Genomic DNA, 13,316 nt, shown 5'->3' on the forward strand with positions numbered 1-13,316 from the left:
CGCGCTGCTGGTCCAGGAGGGCATGGGAGCAGATGTGTGCCTCTAGCTCTGCACAGGGCGGGTTGGGCCAGGCTGTGCTCTAGATCGGTGGCAGAAGGCACTGGGAGTGGGGGCTATGCCCTCCCACCACTCGCCCAGGCTCCCCGTGCCTCCCAGACAAGCCACAGGTTCGCCCTGGCTGGGCGAGCAGCAGCAGGTCCCGGGGGGCGAGCAGGTGCACCTGGATCGGAGTGGCTCCGGCAGCAGGGCCTATGGGGAATTTTAGGGTGGCTGCAGCCCCACCACAGCCCCCTGCTCCACTGCACTCTGCGGGGCGGACAGAGCCAGGGCTGTAGCTGGGGCTAGCCACCTGGAGCGCAGCCCTGACTCTACCCACCCTGTGGACTGGAGCCCGGCAGCAGGGGCTAGTTTCCCAGAGCAAAGCCTGGCCCAGCCTGGCCCATGCAGATCCAGGGGCACATGCCCACTCCCATACCCTCCCAGACCCATGGTGCATGGTGGTGGGAGCCCCGCCTTCCCATGTCCCATCCCTCCCCACCCCAGATGAGCAACTTGTCCCAGCCCCAATCCCTCCCTCACTGTGGGGGCGCTGATCTGCCCCCCACCTCCCCTAACAGAGTTACCAGCTAGAGGCAGCTATGCCCAGCGTCCTCAAGGACTGCTGCCTGTTTAGTCTATGGCTGAAGCTCTGAATTGGTGCCAAATTGATTCAGAGGCTTCCCATTCAATTCAGAGCTTTTAATGCATCTCTCGGTTCAATTTGGATTTGGAGACTTAGCCGCTGAAGCAGGCTGAATCGAATCAGCTACCGAAGCGTCACACAACCCTAATAGCTTGTCTACCAAAAATAGGCAGCAACTACCAGTCATTTAACACAAGGGCCCTTTTACCTGTCAGATAGACCAAAAAACTCTGCCTGGTAGCAACTTGGGCTGATCTTGAACTGATAAGAGTGCAAGCAAACCTACTCTCATCACTGAACTCCCATTTATTTAAATGAGTCTGTTTTGTTTTAGCGTTTCTCAACAATTTCCCTCCAAAAGCCACACACAAAGGGTCCCCCTCCTCGCACCAAAGTGCTTAATAACAACTTTCCAGGCTAAGAGTTCTCTGTATTCCATGACTTGCTCTATTTAAACACACTACTCAGTCCTTAGCTTTGAAATTATAGCATGCATCATGGCTTTCCCTGCAATTCAAGCATTTTGCAAATGAGCTAAGGTCTCCGATTAGTTATAAGAAATCCATCACTGTTTGAGCAAAAATAAGTAGACTTGATGAAACAATATTTTTATTATATTTAATACAAGTGAATAGATTAGGAGATCTGAAATGTTATAAAGCAATATACATACTGAATAAATAATATGCACAGGAGAGTCTTGTCTACATTATATAACACTGGCTAGTATCAGAATACTTAAAATAAATCCAGTGACATTGGATAAAGTCCATAAAAATGCTATCCTGTCTTCCCTTGTATGAAATTGTTCAAGTATAAAAAATCCAATACAGTGTAAAATATTAAATTCCATTTAGATCAAGAATAAAAATTGCAAGTATTGCAGTTTCACAGGACAATGTAAAGCAGCATTTTCTAGCAACGAAAAAAAAATTGTCAGTCTATGTATAGATGAGTGAAAAGAGCTATACTAATGTATTTGAGAGGTCTAAGAAAAAAAACTACTTAAGAGGGAAAAGCATGAATTAGCAGTATTTTAATGTAAAAATCTAAAAGGTGTTAATTTTAAGAGTACCCTCATACAGTGCACATACTGAATTTAAATAAATCCGAGTCAACGTCCTTAGTTGATTAGGTTAATATTTAATATGCTACATCTAAACTACTAAATAATTTATGCCATGAGATGAATACATAATTTTACAGTGTCACATCTAAAGTTGCTTTCTTTAGAGTGCAGCATAGTAAAACTTTCAAAATAAATATTTTCTTAAATAGCATTACAATTAAGGCACAGTATAAATCACATACCATTTACCCTTGAAGAACTGTATCTCAGTAACAAAAGTTGGGTCGTGTACTGTAGGTTTGCTAATAAATATTTTAAATATTATTCTGAAATATACTAAAATTGTACAAATTTTCAAAAAAAAAAAAAAAAAAGAGAAATTCCCTTAAAACAGTTCTTAAAGGTTTAAATTCATCAAGCTTCTTCCTGCCTTTATTCACAAGTCATGAATAGATGCAATAAATAGAAAGAGAAGGCTGTTGCAGTAAATGACTGATCCTATTTCAGAATCAGAATAGCTGACACCAGCAATTAAAGTTTCCCAAAAGTGAAACAGGATGGGGAGAGGGATTAGAATGTGACTAGCTCATCAAACGAGCACAAGTGATGTGTTCTTTCCAGAACTGTCTGTGTTATTGATTGTCTCTACAGCTGTTGCACCCATTAATTCCACATCACTTGCTCCACAGTTCCACTCATCCAGAGGACAAATAAGAAAATAACTTTGGTGCCTGTCCGCCATTTTACCAGCAGGCCATATTCCTCAGATTGTTCGATGCCCATTCATGAAATGGTAAGAAAATACTCTCTCACTAAAACTGGCTCTGTAGGCCACAAAAGCAAAAAAGGACAATCAGTGCTTTAAACTCTATTTTTTTTTTCTTTTTTAAGTTAAACTCCATATAAAGGCTACATTTTGCTCACTATTTTTTCCTCTGGTTCTACTTTTTCTAAATACCATTTTCTCACTTGTAAAAAGGCAGTTTGCTTCCCTGATACTGTAAAAAATACACTTTTCCTTTTATTTTATTTCCCTTCCCCCCAACCCCCCCATGAAGTCCCATTGCTACTCTTGCCATCCTTTCAGAACAGTACAGTACATTTTCAGTTTTTTCTGGACTGATACTGAAACTGATACACCCCAACCTACTCCTTTCCTATAACAACATGAATTGGATGCATACTGTATGAAGACAGTGGAATAATAATAATAATAAAATCTTTTAACGTTGCAATAACATTGCTTTTCTTAAAGCTTCTTAATGTTAATAGTCTCTTATTAACTACGTGTATTGGAAGGCTGGAAAAGAGGAAAAGAAAGAGAGAACTTTCTTCAAAAGTCCATCTGCTATTGCATGCGGTCTGTTTGCAGCTGTTGTGGCTGGTACTGGCCAAAGGCTGCAGCTGCTGCAGCAGCTGTCCCAGGTGCTGCAGCAGTGATTGGTTGCTGGACTGCATAGCCATAACCCCCAGCGGTGACATATCCTGCAGCAGCCGGGGATGCTGCATATGGGTACTGGTCATAGGCGGCAGCAGCTGCTGCTGCTGCTGAATACTGGGCATATGCAGCTCCAGTGTAATCAATATAAGGTGTGGTGGAGGCAGCAGCGGCTGTGGGTTGGACATGTGGAATTACAACTCCTGGCTGCACAAAAGCCTGTGGATAGACATAATGAGCAGGTATCCTGTTGAAAGATGGAAGACAAAGTTAGAATTCATACATCAGGTCACCTCCAAATGCTCCTTCCATACTGAGAACTAAAACAAACTCAATTTAGTTGTTGTTATGTGCATAGGGTTGCCACAATAACTAGCTCAAATAGACCCATGTATCATTTCAGTAGCCCAAAGAGATGCATTGCTCCAAAGCACAGTGCTTCAGCTGGCTTTAATTGAACACCACAGCATCAAGCAACATAAAACACTTTCATTTTAGGAGGGCCAGCATCTGTGATGGCAGCTTAAGCAGTTTTAACAAAGGAAAGTTTGATGCATCCCAGCTGTAAAACTGAAGTATTTACATTAAGAAAAAAAAGAAAGAAAGAAAAGAAAGGAAAAAAAAAAAAAAAAAAAATCACATTCAAGTGATTTTTATTACCCTAATTCAGACCAAACAAATAGACAATTAGTATATTTCATTATAGCTAAACTTAAAAAAAATAAATAAATAAAAGATTTATACATTTCCCCCTCCCCTCAGAAGTTTTTTGTATCATGGCAACCCTACTTAGATTGCTATGCAGACTCAGCACACATTAATTTCTCTGCAACCTCAGTCATCCTTATTAAAAATAAAAATAAATAAATAAAATGACAGGCGACAAAGGAGTTTAAATGAAGTTCACAAGTGTGGTAAACACAGCAAGAATCACACTTTCCAAACGAACTATAGTGCAGCTCACTCTGTCACAAAAGGCCACTGAAGGGAAGCTACATAGATGCTATTAAAACTCATAACAGTGATTCCTAAGTACATGTGCATCACACTTTTGTAAAGGTCATAAGGACACGATGTTCAAACCTGTTTGATTATCAGGCCACTGATGTCCTGTTTTGTGCCAGCTTGTTTATTTCTATGCAAGACATATAGCATAGACTTTTTTGGGAGATGGGGTAGGATTAAGTCTAAATGGACCTGGTGCTTAACAAAAGCAAAAAACAGGTTTATGACTCATGAAATAATTGTTTCGAACAAGTCAATATACACACACTTCCCTCCCACCCCTTACCTTGACCAAATTAGAGAATTTGCCTTCTTAGTTTGTAAACTAGCTTTTGATGTCTGTAGTAACCCCGTCACATCACACAAATCTACATACAGATTACTCTAATCCTTCCATGTTATCTTCCAATAGTAAATACACTGTTTTGAACAGAAATAATAGCGCCATTTTTAATGACGCATGTAAGCCTCCATCTTGCATCTGGACTGATGTGTAGATCCAGTCATGCACAGTCAGTAGGGCTCAACATAGCTTCAAAGGTCTGCTCATGCAGCTCCAAATGCAGGATCAGGGCCATATACTCTGCACACAAATCAGAAACTTCCCTTTCTAGCTCAGTCTAAATACAGCTCCAACCTTTTAGCACAATATTTGCATTGTAACCATAGATGGAACATCACGCAACACTACATTCTGTAAGAGGAAAAGGTTAAAAAAAAAAAAAAAAAAAAAAAAGCTTCCAGTTTTATTTTAAAACATGAAATGCTAAATGTTATGAGGTAGACAGGACATTGTCAGTTAAATTATTTCCAGAATACAAATTTTATTCCCCCCACCCCTTCCCCCACACATGCACAAACTGTAAAGCTGGTTTGTCCTATTTTGGTTTTTTAATTAAAGAGAAGAAGTGAACTATTAAGTACCCCCCTCTGCTGTGTTTGTAACTTAAACATTGCGGTTGTAGAAACCCAACAATGCAATGGAGTTAATTTAATTTTCCATTGTCTAAGAGATCGGTAAAAAGTTTGACACAGACAGGGGAAGGAGTGGGGGGGGAAGCAGAAGCAGTGAGACAACTGGATTCTTAAAAAGCAGCTTAAATTTATACACTGGGGGGGGGGGGGAAAAGGATACACTTGCTGCATACCTTAAAGCTGACGCATCAATAATTAGAGTATTATCTTAGCCCTCCACTCAAACAGAATAAACACTGTGCACAAATATCTTGTATTAGATACTGACATGAGTGTGAATATACTTCTTTTATAGTGTTGGAATTGGTCTTAAATAGGAAAAGGAAGATTGAATTCATGTCTTATTCTAAGTTACATGACATGACAACTTGCCTGCTTTACTACTTTAAAGTCTTCCCTCAAGGCTTCTCCTAAAAAACTTTTGATAGTGACAGTCAACTTAGTATCCATGTAAGAGTCAGTTTTACATACAACTATCATGGTTTAAAAGTTACTTCAACAGGAAAGACATAGAAAGATAGACTAAACTTTGAGATTTCTCTCACCAATAGAAGATGGCATTACAAAGGATTCCCTGGGTTATTGGGACTTCTGTATGTATACTTTAAATCCTTGTTAAATACTAGACAAAGATGCATGTGCTTCCACTTAAAACCTTGTGACTTGTTCTCTTTAAACCAAGAAACTTAGCTAACAGGTGGTGAATTATGAAACCCTATCTCTTTACAACTTCTTAGTCCACATTATACGTGAACCCCATGGAAGATCCTCACCATCATGCCATTTCACACATGGTGATTGACAGCATAAGCTGCAGCAGGGCTATTTTTGATTGTCTGTCATGCGACAAGGTTTTCAAGCAGAGTAAAATGACTTTATAAGGCCAAAGTAAACTTCTATCTACCACAAAGGCAAGCATGCATAGATCTCAACGATATTGAAACATTAACCCCTTTTATACTCTGTGAGGCCAAAAGGTTAAAGAGCAGTTTCCCGTTATGCTGGGGCACCTTTAGTCCTCAGGATTTTTATACCCAAGATGACCGGATTTCTGTGGGCAGGGAAATATTTGAAATGTACAGAGTCTCAACTAGCTTCACTGCTTTTCATTTATTGTTTTTCCATTGTGGAATATACAAGTTCACTGATGGAAAAAAGGCAATGTTTAGTTTGGCACCAAGCGTAATTTTGGAGCGTACAACTTGATGTGACAAGTGGTCTTGCTCCGGACTTTCCTTATTCTAAACTGCAAGGAGAAGGCATTTTTTAAATTCTTTTTTAAAACAAAGTCAGCAGCTTGGTAAAACTGACTGCCATGGTAACTAGATGAGCAACAGTAAACTGCTAGCCACGTTGTTTTAAGTGTTATTCAGACAACTGAAATGGAACAAAGATAACATAGGCTTGTCTTTCTATATCTTACAGTTATATTGTTCTATGCATTAATAATGAATTACTATGTTAATACAACTGCTACAACAGAATCGTTATTAGACTCTGAAAAAAATGTATTCTCTCTGTATCTTGCACTGCATCATGTTTTTAAAATCATCATTAACTAGGATTTTATTCAAGATTAAATAGTAAACAACCTTCTTATACCATAAGTAGGGTTACACATACACAAAATCCTGCAATGCCAAAACATGCTTGCTTTAAAGTTTGTGTCTAACAGTTCAGAAGGCAGTGGACATTCTCAGTGTTCCCTTTTCTTTAACCGCTTCAGCAATTTAAATATTATACAAGTCTTCTAATCAAAGTCAGGACAGGACTTTTCCCTCCAGCGTTTATAATTATGCAGCCCAGACCGATTATTTGTCAAACTGGTAATATCAGCTAACCCGTTGGTAGCTGGTTTGTCATCTTTCTGCTCCATTGAAGGAGCAGGAGTTTTCCTGTTACTTTGGAATCAGGATTTGGACAAATGGGGAACAGATCTCTGGTAAATAGCTACAAATATATCTTACCTCTAGCTTTCTCTACATGCCTTTAAATTTTTCACCAGTGTGGCATGAATATTGCATATGCAAAAAAGAAAAAAGGACCAACCTTAGTGGAAAGAAAAAAGTCTTAGAAAAAAGCCCATCAGCAGCAATTGGCATTCTAATAATATAAACTAAATTTTCACAGATCATAGTGGGATCGGTCACCAATCCCGATCAGACTCCACTTTCAACCTCCCACTCAGAGTAAAGTAGAAGTCAGAAAGTATTACTTGGTGAGTGAGTTAACGTCAACATCAGAATGGGAAAAGTAAAATTCAGTTATGTGGTTCAGGAACTGAAATTAGTCTAGCTTGTTGGTCTCATCTATAGTAAGTAAAATGCACAGAATTAAAGTACACCTTCCCATTAAGACTGAGGTACTGTAATCCATTTATTTTTCAGTGTCTTTGCTGAAAGCTAGAACCATGACAGAGCATTTCTGACCACACCGGATTTTCACCAATTCACACATTTTTAGTGTGTTGATTAGCATTCTTTTCCATTTCATTCACAGCACTGCAGTGAATGTCCACATTACTTACTTTTACATAGCATACTAAAATACACTGGTTCAGCATTCATAGAAAAAGAGCTTAAACTGTCTTTCAGTGTTGTCCAGTTAACATTCAAAACATTACTCTTTACAGAAAAAGTTTACCCAGTTAAAAATAGCCAAACATTTAAATGTCTGTAGATGATCAGTCAAACAACTCAGCCTTTTCACCACCACCTCATGTTATCATCATTCGCTATCACCTTACTGTATTTATACTTCTCTCCTCAACCTTAGTTTCCTGCATTCATATATACAGAGATCAAAACAGCAGTTTACTGGGAAATTATTGGAAGTGGATGGTTTCAATAGGAGATGGGATTAATAATTTCATTTTACTATGTGTATTAGAAAAGCTGGTATGAACATAGATTAAAAAAAACCCACCACACTACCACCATATTCTGACAAACATGCACACCTTTGTGTGCAAAATCTCTCTTCTCAAGGCTAATACTACACTACATTGGAACCACAACTTGAAGAAATATCCCCAAACCAATAACCTATATTTTAAAATGTTGCTCATCTTGGGACAAAGGCTAGGGAGGAGTGGAGAGAGACAGAAAGTATCCTTAATTTACAAAGGTTCTTCAAGTAGCATATAGTGCCTCCTTTTCTTCTGTGCTAGGCAAGTACTTTCTGGTTTCCCACTGCACCCTCAGCATTCCCCTGGCATCTCTTTGTAACTACATTTTAATGGTTCTAGGTAGCCCTTCCCTGCCTACATTATTGTGCATCATAAACCCATCAGCTATGCTTCGTAATTTCTTGCTGGCTCTTCAGAACACTAATAGATACTTCCTTGCAACAAGGCCAACAATAGAAATTAAGAAAAAGGGGGGGGGGCAAGAGTAATTTTATAAATCAATGAATTTAATGTACGTTTTCAAAACTAGTTTTCTGGTATACATCAAACTCCTTGGGAAAAAAAAAGTACTAACACACAATCCACTATGATAGAAGGTGCTCTACATGACCTTTCTAGAAGACCCTCTTCTTCCTTTTGAATAAGTTTTGAGGACAGGTGATAGAGTGGCCACTATGGAGTAGCTACTGCCATTTCACCATACCATGCTACAGTATCTTAAAACTAGATGTCAAAAAATTAACAAAGTACATTTTGTGATGCATTCTCTTTATGTTATTGTTAGCCTACTCATTAATTAGCAAAATTCATTATTTTGCAACGAATCTCCCAGTCAGCACGAAGTAGTGAAGTGGTAGTCTACAGAAAATTCAAGTGGACTTTACCTCCTAATTTTATGTTTTAAAAAAAAGTAAGAGTTAGAACTCCTTAGGAATAGGGGACTTTTCTTTTTAAGGAATGCACTAAATATTGTCAGATGTAGAAATTCAAGTCTCAAATTAGAAAGCCCAAGTGGACGCACATTGTTAATAAAAGAGCTCCACACCCTTCCAAAACCCTCCCAAGAAACAAAACCAAGAAAAATGAACATGCAAGCAATACGCTGATTTTCTTTTAAAAAAAAAAAAAAAAAAAAAAATATCAAGAAATCACACAATTTAGCACTCACTACAAAAATATGGTTAAAAAAAAAAAAAAAGTCACAGGCTACAGCTTGAAAGCAAGAAAAAAAAAATCCCTTTGCTCCCCATGGCAAAGTCAAAGTCAACACTCCTCAACAACAAAAACAAAATTAAAGAGACCCCCAAAAACTTCCACTACAGCTCTTTCAATTAAATAAAAGCACACAGTTTAGCTATCAACACCACTTCATTACTGTAATAAATAAATAAATAAATAAATAAAAAATAAAAGCACACGGAGGTCTATCGACTATTAAAAAAACAAAACAAAAATAAAACCAAAAAATAAAAAACATACATGCATCGTTAATCACCATTTTAGCTTGTTTGGGTTTGAGTCTACTGGTTACAGAGTTTAATTCCAAACAGAACTATTCCACCTCTTATCATCATATCCTTCTGATCAGTTATCTTAACTGTAAACGATCCCTGTCAGATTAGAAAGAGATAAATAACATTGAGTCAAGCTGGAAAAAAAAATAAACGGGAGGGGGCACAGTGATCTTGCATAAATCATACCTTTTGGTTTTTTTAAAGAATTAAAAAAAAAAAAAAAAAATCATAGGACTATATGGTACTTGTTTGCTTGGGTGGGAGAGCAACGCATTTCTTACACAACTTGACTCAGCTATACTACTCAGAGCATCACTTGCAAAAGTGAGCATATTTACAGGGCACATATTTTTAAGTATGGAAAATTTCAACAGTACCATTATCAAATTCAGTGGCAATACTACACATGACCAAAAGATTATACTTTTTTCCCCCCTTTCTTTAAAAGACCTGTTAATAGACTTACCCAAAAGGTCTCTGTATGAGAGCTGGATGAAGTTGCTGAACACCAAAGGCAAAACCTACCAAACAAAAACACATCACAAAAAGAGTGTTCTTTCAGCTGCTTGTTTTATCTATGAACACAACAAGATAGACTAACAAGCAGTAGTAAAGATGGGCGAAACAGAACCACATGTTTTACTGTCTGACCTGGATGTATGTAACCTTGAAATTTACCAATCTGCAAAAAGACAGTTTATGCAAAGACAGCTAGGAGACCACCACTGCATCACTGTGCATTAGCCCATGTTTTCTAGCAGTTAATTCCAGTCTCTACCTATAGCTTCAGAATTCGACAAGACCATCCACTAATTTTTAACCATTGGTGTGTATGTGCAGTTTCTGTGAACTGCAGTGGGAGCCAATTTATATGCCAATAGGAAGGTAGAATTTAACCCATACTGCAATATAAACTGACTTTTTCCTTCTTTGGATGAACTATTTATAGACCATTGGCCGTATTGTTATACATTATGTGAACCCCTCCCTCACACTGGTGGGCTCTTGGTCACACAAGCAAACACGTTAACAAGTATTCAGGGTTCAGAGTCAGCTCCTTCCATCAGGATATGAACATTAACTCACTCCAGATTTCTCCTTTATCTTGTGGTAAAGCAGTGGTATTGATAGGAATGTGGACAAACCAATATCTAACCTCTGGAGCAAAACTTGCCACATGAGAACCCATTCTGTGCAATGCAGCCCCTCTGTTTTAGTAGTCCACATTGAGATATTGTTTGTGTAAGACTGCACTTACCAAGATATGCCTCCTACCTAGACCTAATCTTTTCCCTCAATAATACTATAAGTGGTGACTGTCGTTCTGTTTATATCACAAAGGTCCGACCCAAAGAGAAAAGTCTGTACTGCAAAAATTCCTCAAGGGCGATGTGCACATTTCTCTTTATGCACAACATACATGCTGACTGTCACTATGTAAGCATTTGTACAGAATTGCCAAAAGAGTTATTTATTACATGGTGTATTAAAATATACAGTAATGGAAACGGTGAAGATCTAGGGTGCTTTCCTTGGAGTAGAGTTCATGTCTGTTTGTTTTTAATTCTCTTCAGAAATTGTGCACAAAGAGGAAAGAGATGGGAGGACGAGAGAGACAGAACACATATGAGCAAGCATGTGTCTTTTCTCACCTGGTTGCATTATCCTCGGCTTGGCTCCCAGGTATGCCAGGTTCACATTGGCCTTCCTGCCATCAATGATAGGATTCGGATCTTTGCAAGCCCTCTCAGCAGCAGCTCTGTCAGCCATGGTGACCTTAACAATATACAAGGCTAGGAATTAAACCATGATCTCTAGTAAAAAGAAGCACCACACACCCTGTCCCTTCTGAAGCATCCTGCTCCCCCACAGAGAGAAAGCTGAAACCTCACCTCACTTAGCAACTCTTTCTTTTTGCTACAAAACGAATGGCTTGGCTTGCACACACTGGATAAACTGCGGGTGACTCTAGGGAGTGGGGAGGGAATGTAGGAAAGCAAAAGCAAACCTACTAATGCAGCGACTCTCCGCCAGGGTGCTGTGGCACCCTGGAGCACCACAAGATCCCTTCAAGGGTGCCATGCAACATTAGGACTGTTATGTACACAAGGATGACTCCCAAATTCAAACAGGAACCTGATGTATTAAAACCATCTCTTATAAGTATAATAGAACTCTTCCCAATAGAAAAACGGCTTTCTCATTTTTCCCCCAAGTCAAGAAACAAAGTGGAAACTAAGAGCAAGCATTTTCTGAGGGGACCTTGAGTCTAACAGGGATGGAAACCAGCAGGCTAAAGGCTTGAGGCCTGGACAAGTTCATCCCCAGCCTGGAAGCTCCCTGTGCCATAGAAACAAGGTGGCCCCCCTCTACTGGGAGCCTGTCAGTTCCCCTTTGCTCCCCACTCCCTCCTGGACCAGCAGCCACCAGTAATGGGGTGGCTCCTATGTGTTGTTTCTCAGCTGGCTTTTCAGCTGAGAATCAGGCAGAGATCTGAGGCAGTCCAAGGGAGGCAGCCCCTGTGCTGCCTCAGATAAGGCCAACTTGGGGCTTTATCAGTGCACAGCACACCGGCCAACCAGCACCCGCTGCCAGCAACTTGCCAGCGGCTGCACCAGGATGAACTCATGTTGAATACCCCGTGTGCCACCCTCCCAGCCCCACGCAGGGCCCATCCCTGGGAATCCACCCCCCACCCACTCCCCATACACCCTCTATGCCCATAGCAGGGGTGATCCCTGGCAATACAACCCCCTGGGGCACTACCTGGGATTGATCCCTAGAAATCCACCCCACAGTCATGCTCCTGGCAGGGGCAATCCACCCCCCACCCACCCTCCAGGCCCCCTGCAAAAGGTGATCACTGACAACCCAACCCCACCCACTCCCCCATGGCCCAACCTGGGACTGATCCCTGGAAATCTACCCTGCCAGCCATGCTCCCAGCAAGGGTGGCCCCTGGGAATCCACCACCCCACATGGGACCGATCTCTGGTAATCCACCCCCTCAAGAACACTCCATGCACCCAGCAGGAGCAATCCATGACTCCCCTCACCCTCCCAACCCCACGTAGGCCAGATCCCTGCCAATGCACCCCCCCCAGCAAGAGTGATCCCTGGAAAACTGTCCCACTTACACACAGTGGATGGGACCCTGACAATCTATACCCTGGCAGGAGGGAAATCCCTTGCCTTACACAGTGGGCCAGATCCCTGCCAATGATCCCTGGAAACCTGCCCCCCTTACACACAGTGGGCCAAACCCTGACAATTTACCCCCCAGCAGGAGCAATCCCTTGAAATCCCCCACCCTCCCGCTTACACACAGTGGGCCAGACCCCTGTCAATCCCAGCAGGAGTGATCCCTGCAAACCTGCTCCCCTTACACACAGTGGGGCAAACCCTGACAATCTACCCCCAGTAGGAGTGATCCCTTGAAATCCCCCCCCCCTTACACACAGTGGGCCAAATCCCTGCCAATGCACCCCCAACAAGAGTGGTCCCTACAAATTCCCCCTGCACACAACGGGCCCAATCCCTGCCATTGTCCCCACCCCCAGCAGGAGTGATCCCTGGAAATCCCTCCCCCTACACACAGCCGGCCCGATCCCTGCCAATGCACCCCGCAGCAGGAGTGATCTTTGGAAGCCCCCCCCGCACACAGCGGGCCCGATCCCCGGCACTGCCCCCAGCCCTGCCCCAGGCGGCCGCGGCCAGAGCCGCCC

The 13,316-nt window shown here is 41.2% G+C and overlaps 1 protein-coding gene across 3 annotated transcripts in view; it reads right to left on the reverse strand.

The window, feature by feature from the left end:
- Positions 1-1,278: 1,278 nt before the first annotated feature.
- Positions 1,279-13,316, reverse strand: part of RBM24 (RNA binding motif protein 24) — a 15,579-nt gene continuing 3,541 nt past the window's right edge. The window contains exons 2-5 of one of the 3 annotated variants that reach the window (XR_001358649.2): positions 11,244-11,367; positions 10,058-10,112; positions 9,573-9,687; positions 3,299-3,436 (exon numbers count right to left, since the gene is read on the reverse strand). Coding sequence is in view for 1 of the 3 variants with exons in the window: in XM_006031548.3 (XP_006031610.1) it covers positions 3,100-3,436; positions 10,058-10,112; positions 11,244-11,367 (516 nt within the window). In the remaining 2 variants the exon portion in view is untranslated. Of the gene's footprint in view, positions 3,437-9,556; positions 9,688-10,057; positions 10,113-11,243; positions 11,368-13,316 lie in introns of all 3 variants that reach the window. The other 2 variants (XR_001358648.2, XM_006031548.3) reach the window with 2 other exon arrangements.

This window comes from Alligator sinensis, unplaced genomic scaffold (genome assembly GCF_000455745.1).
Source record: "Alligator sinensis unplaced genomic scaffold, ASM45574v1 scaffold743_1, whole genome shotgun sequence".
In the NCBI taxonomy this organism is placed as follows: domain Eukaryota; kingdom Metazoa; phylum Chordata; order Crocodylia; family Alligatoridae; genus Alligator; species Alligator sinensis.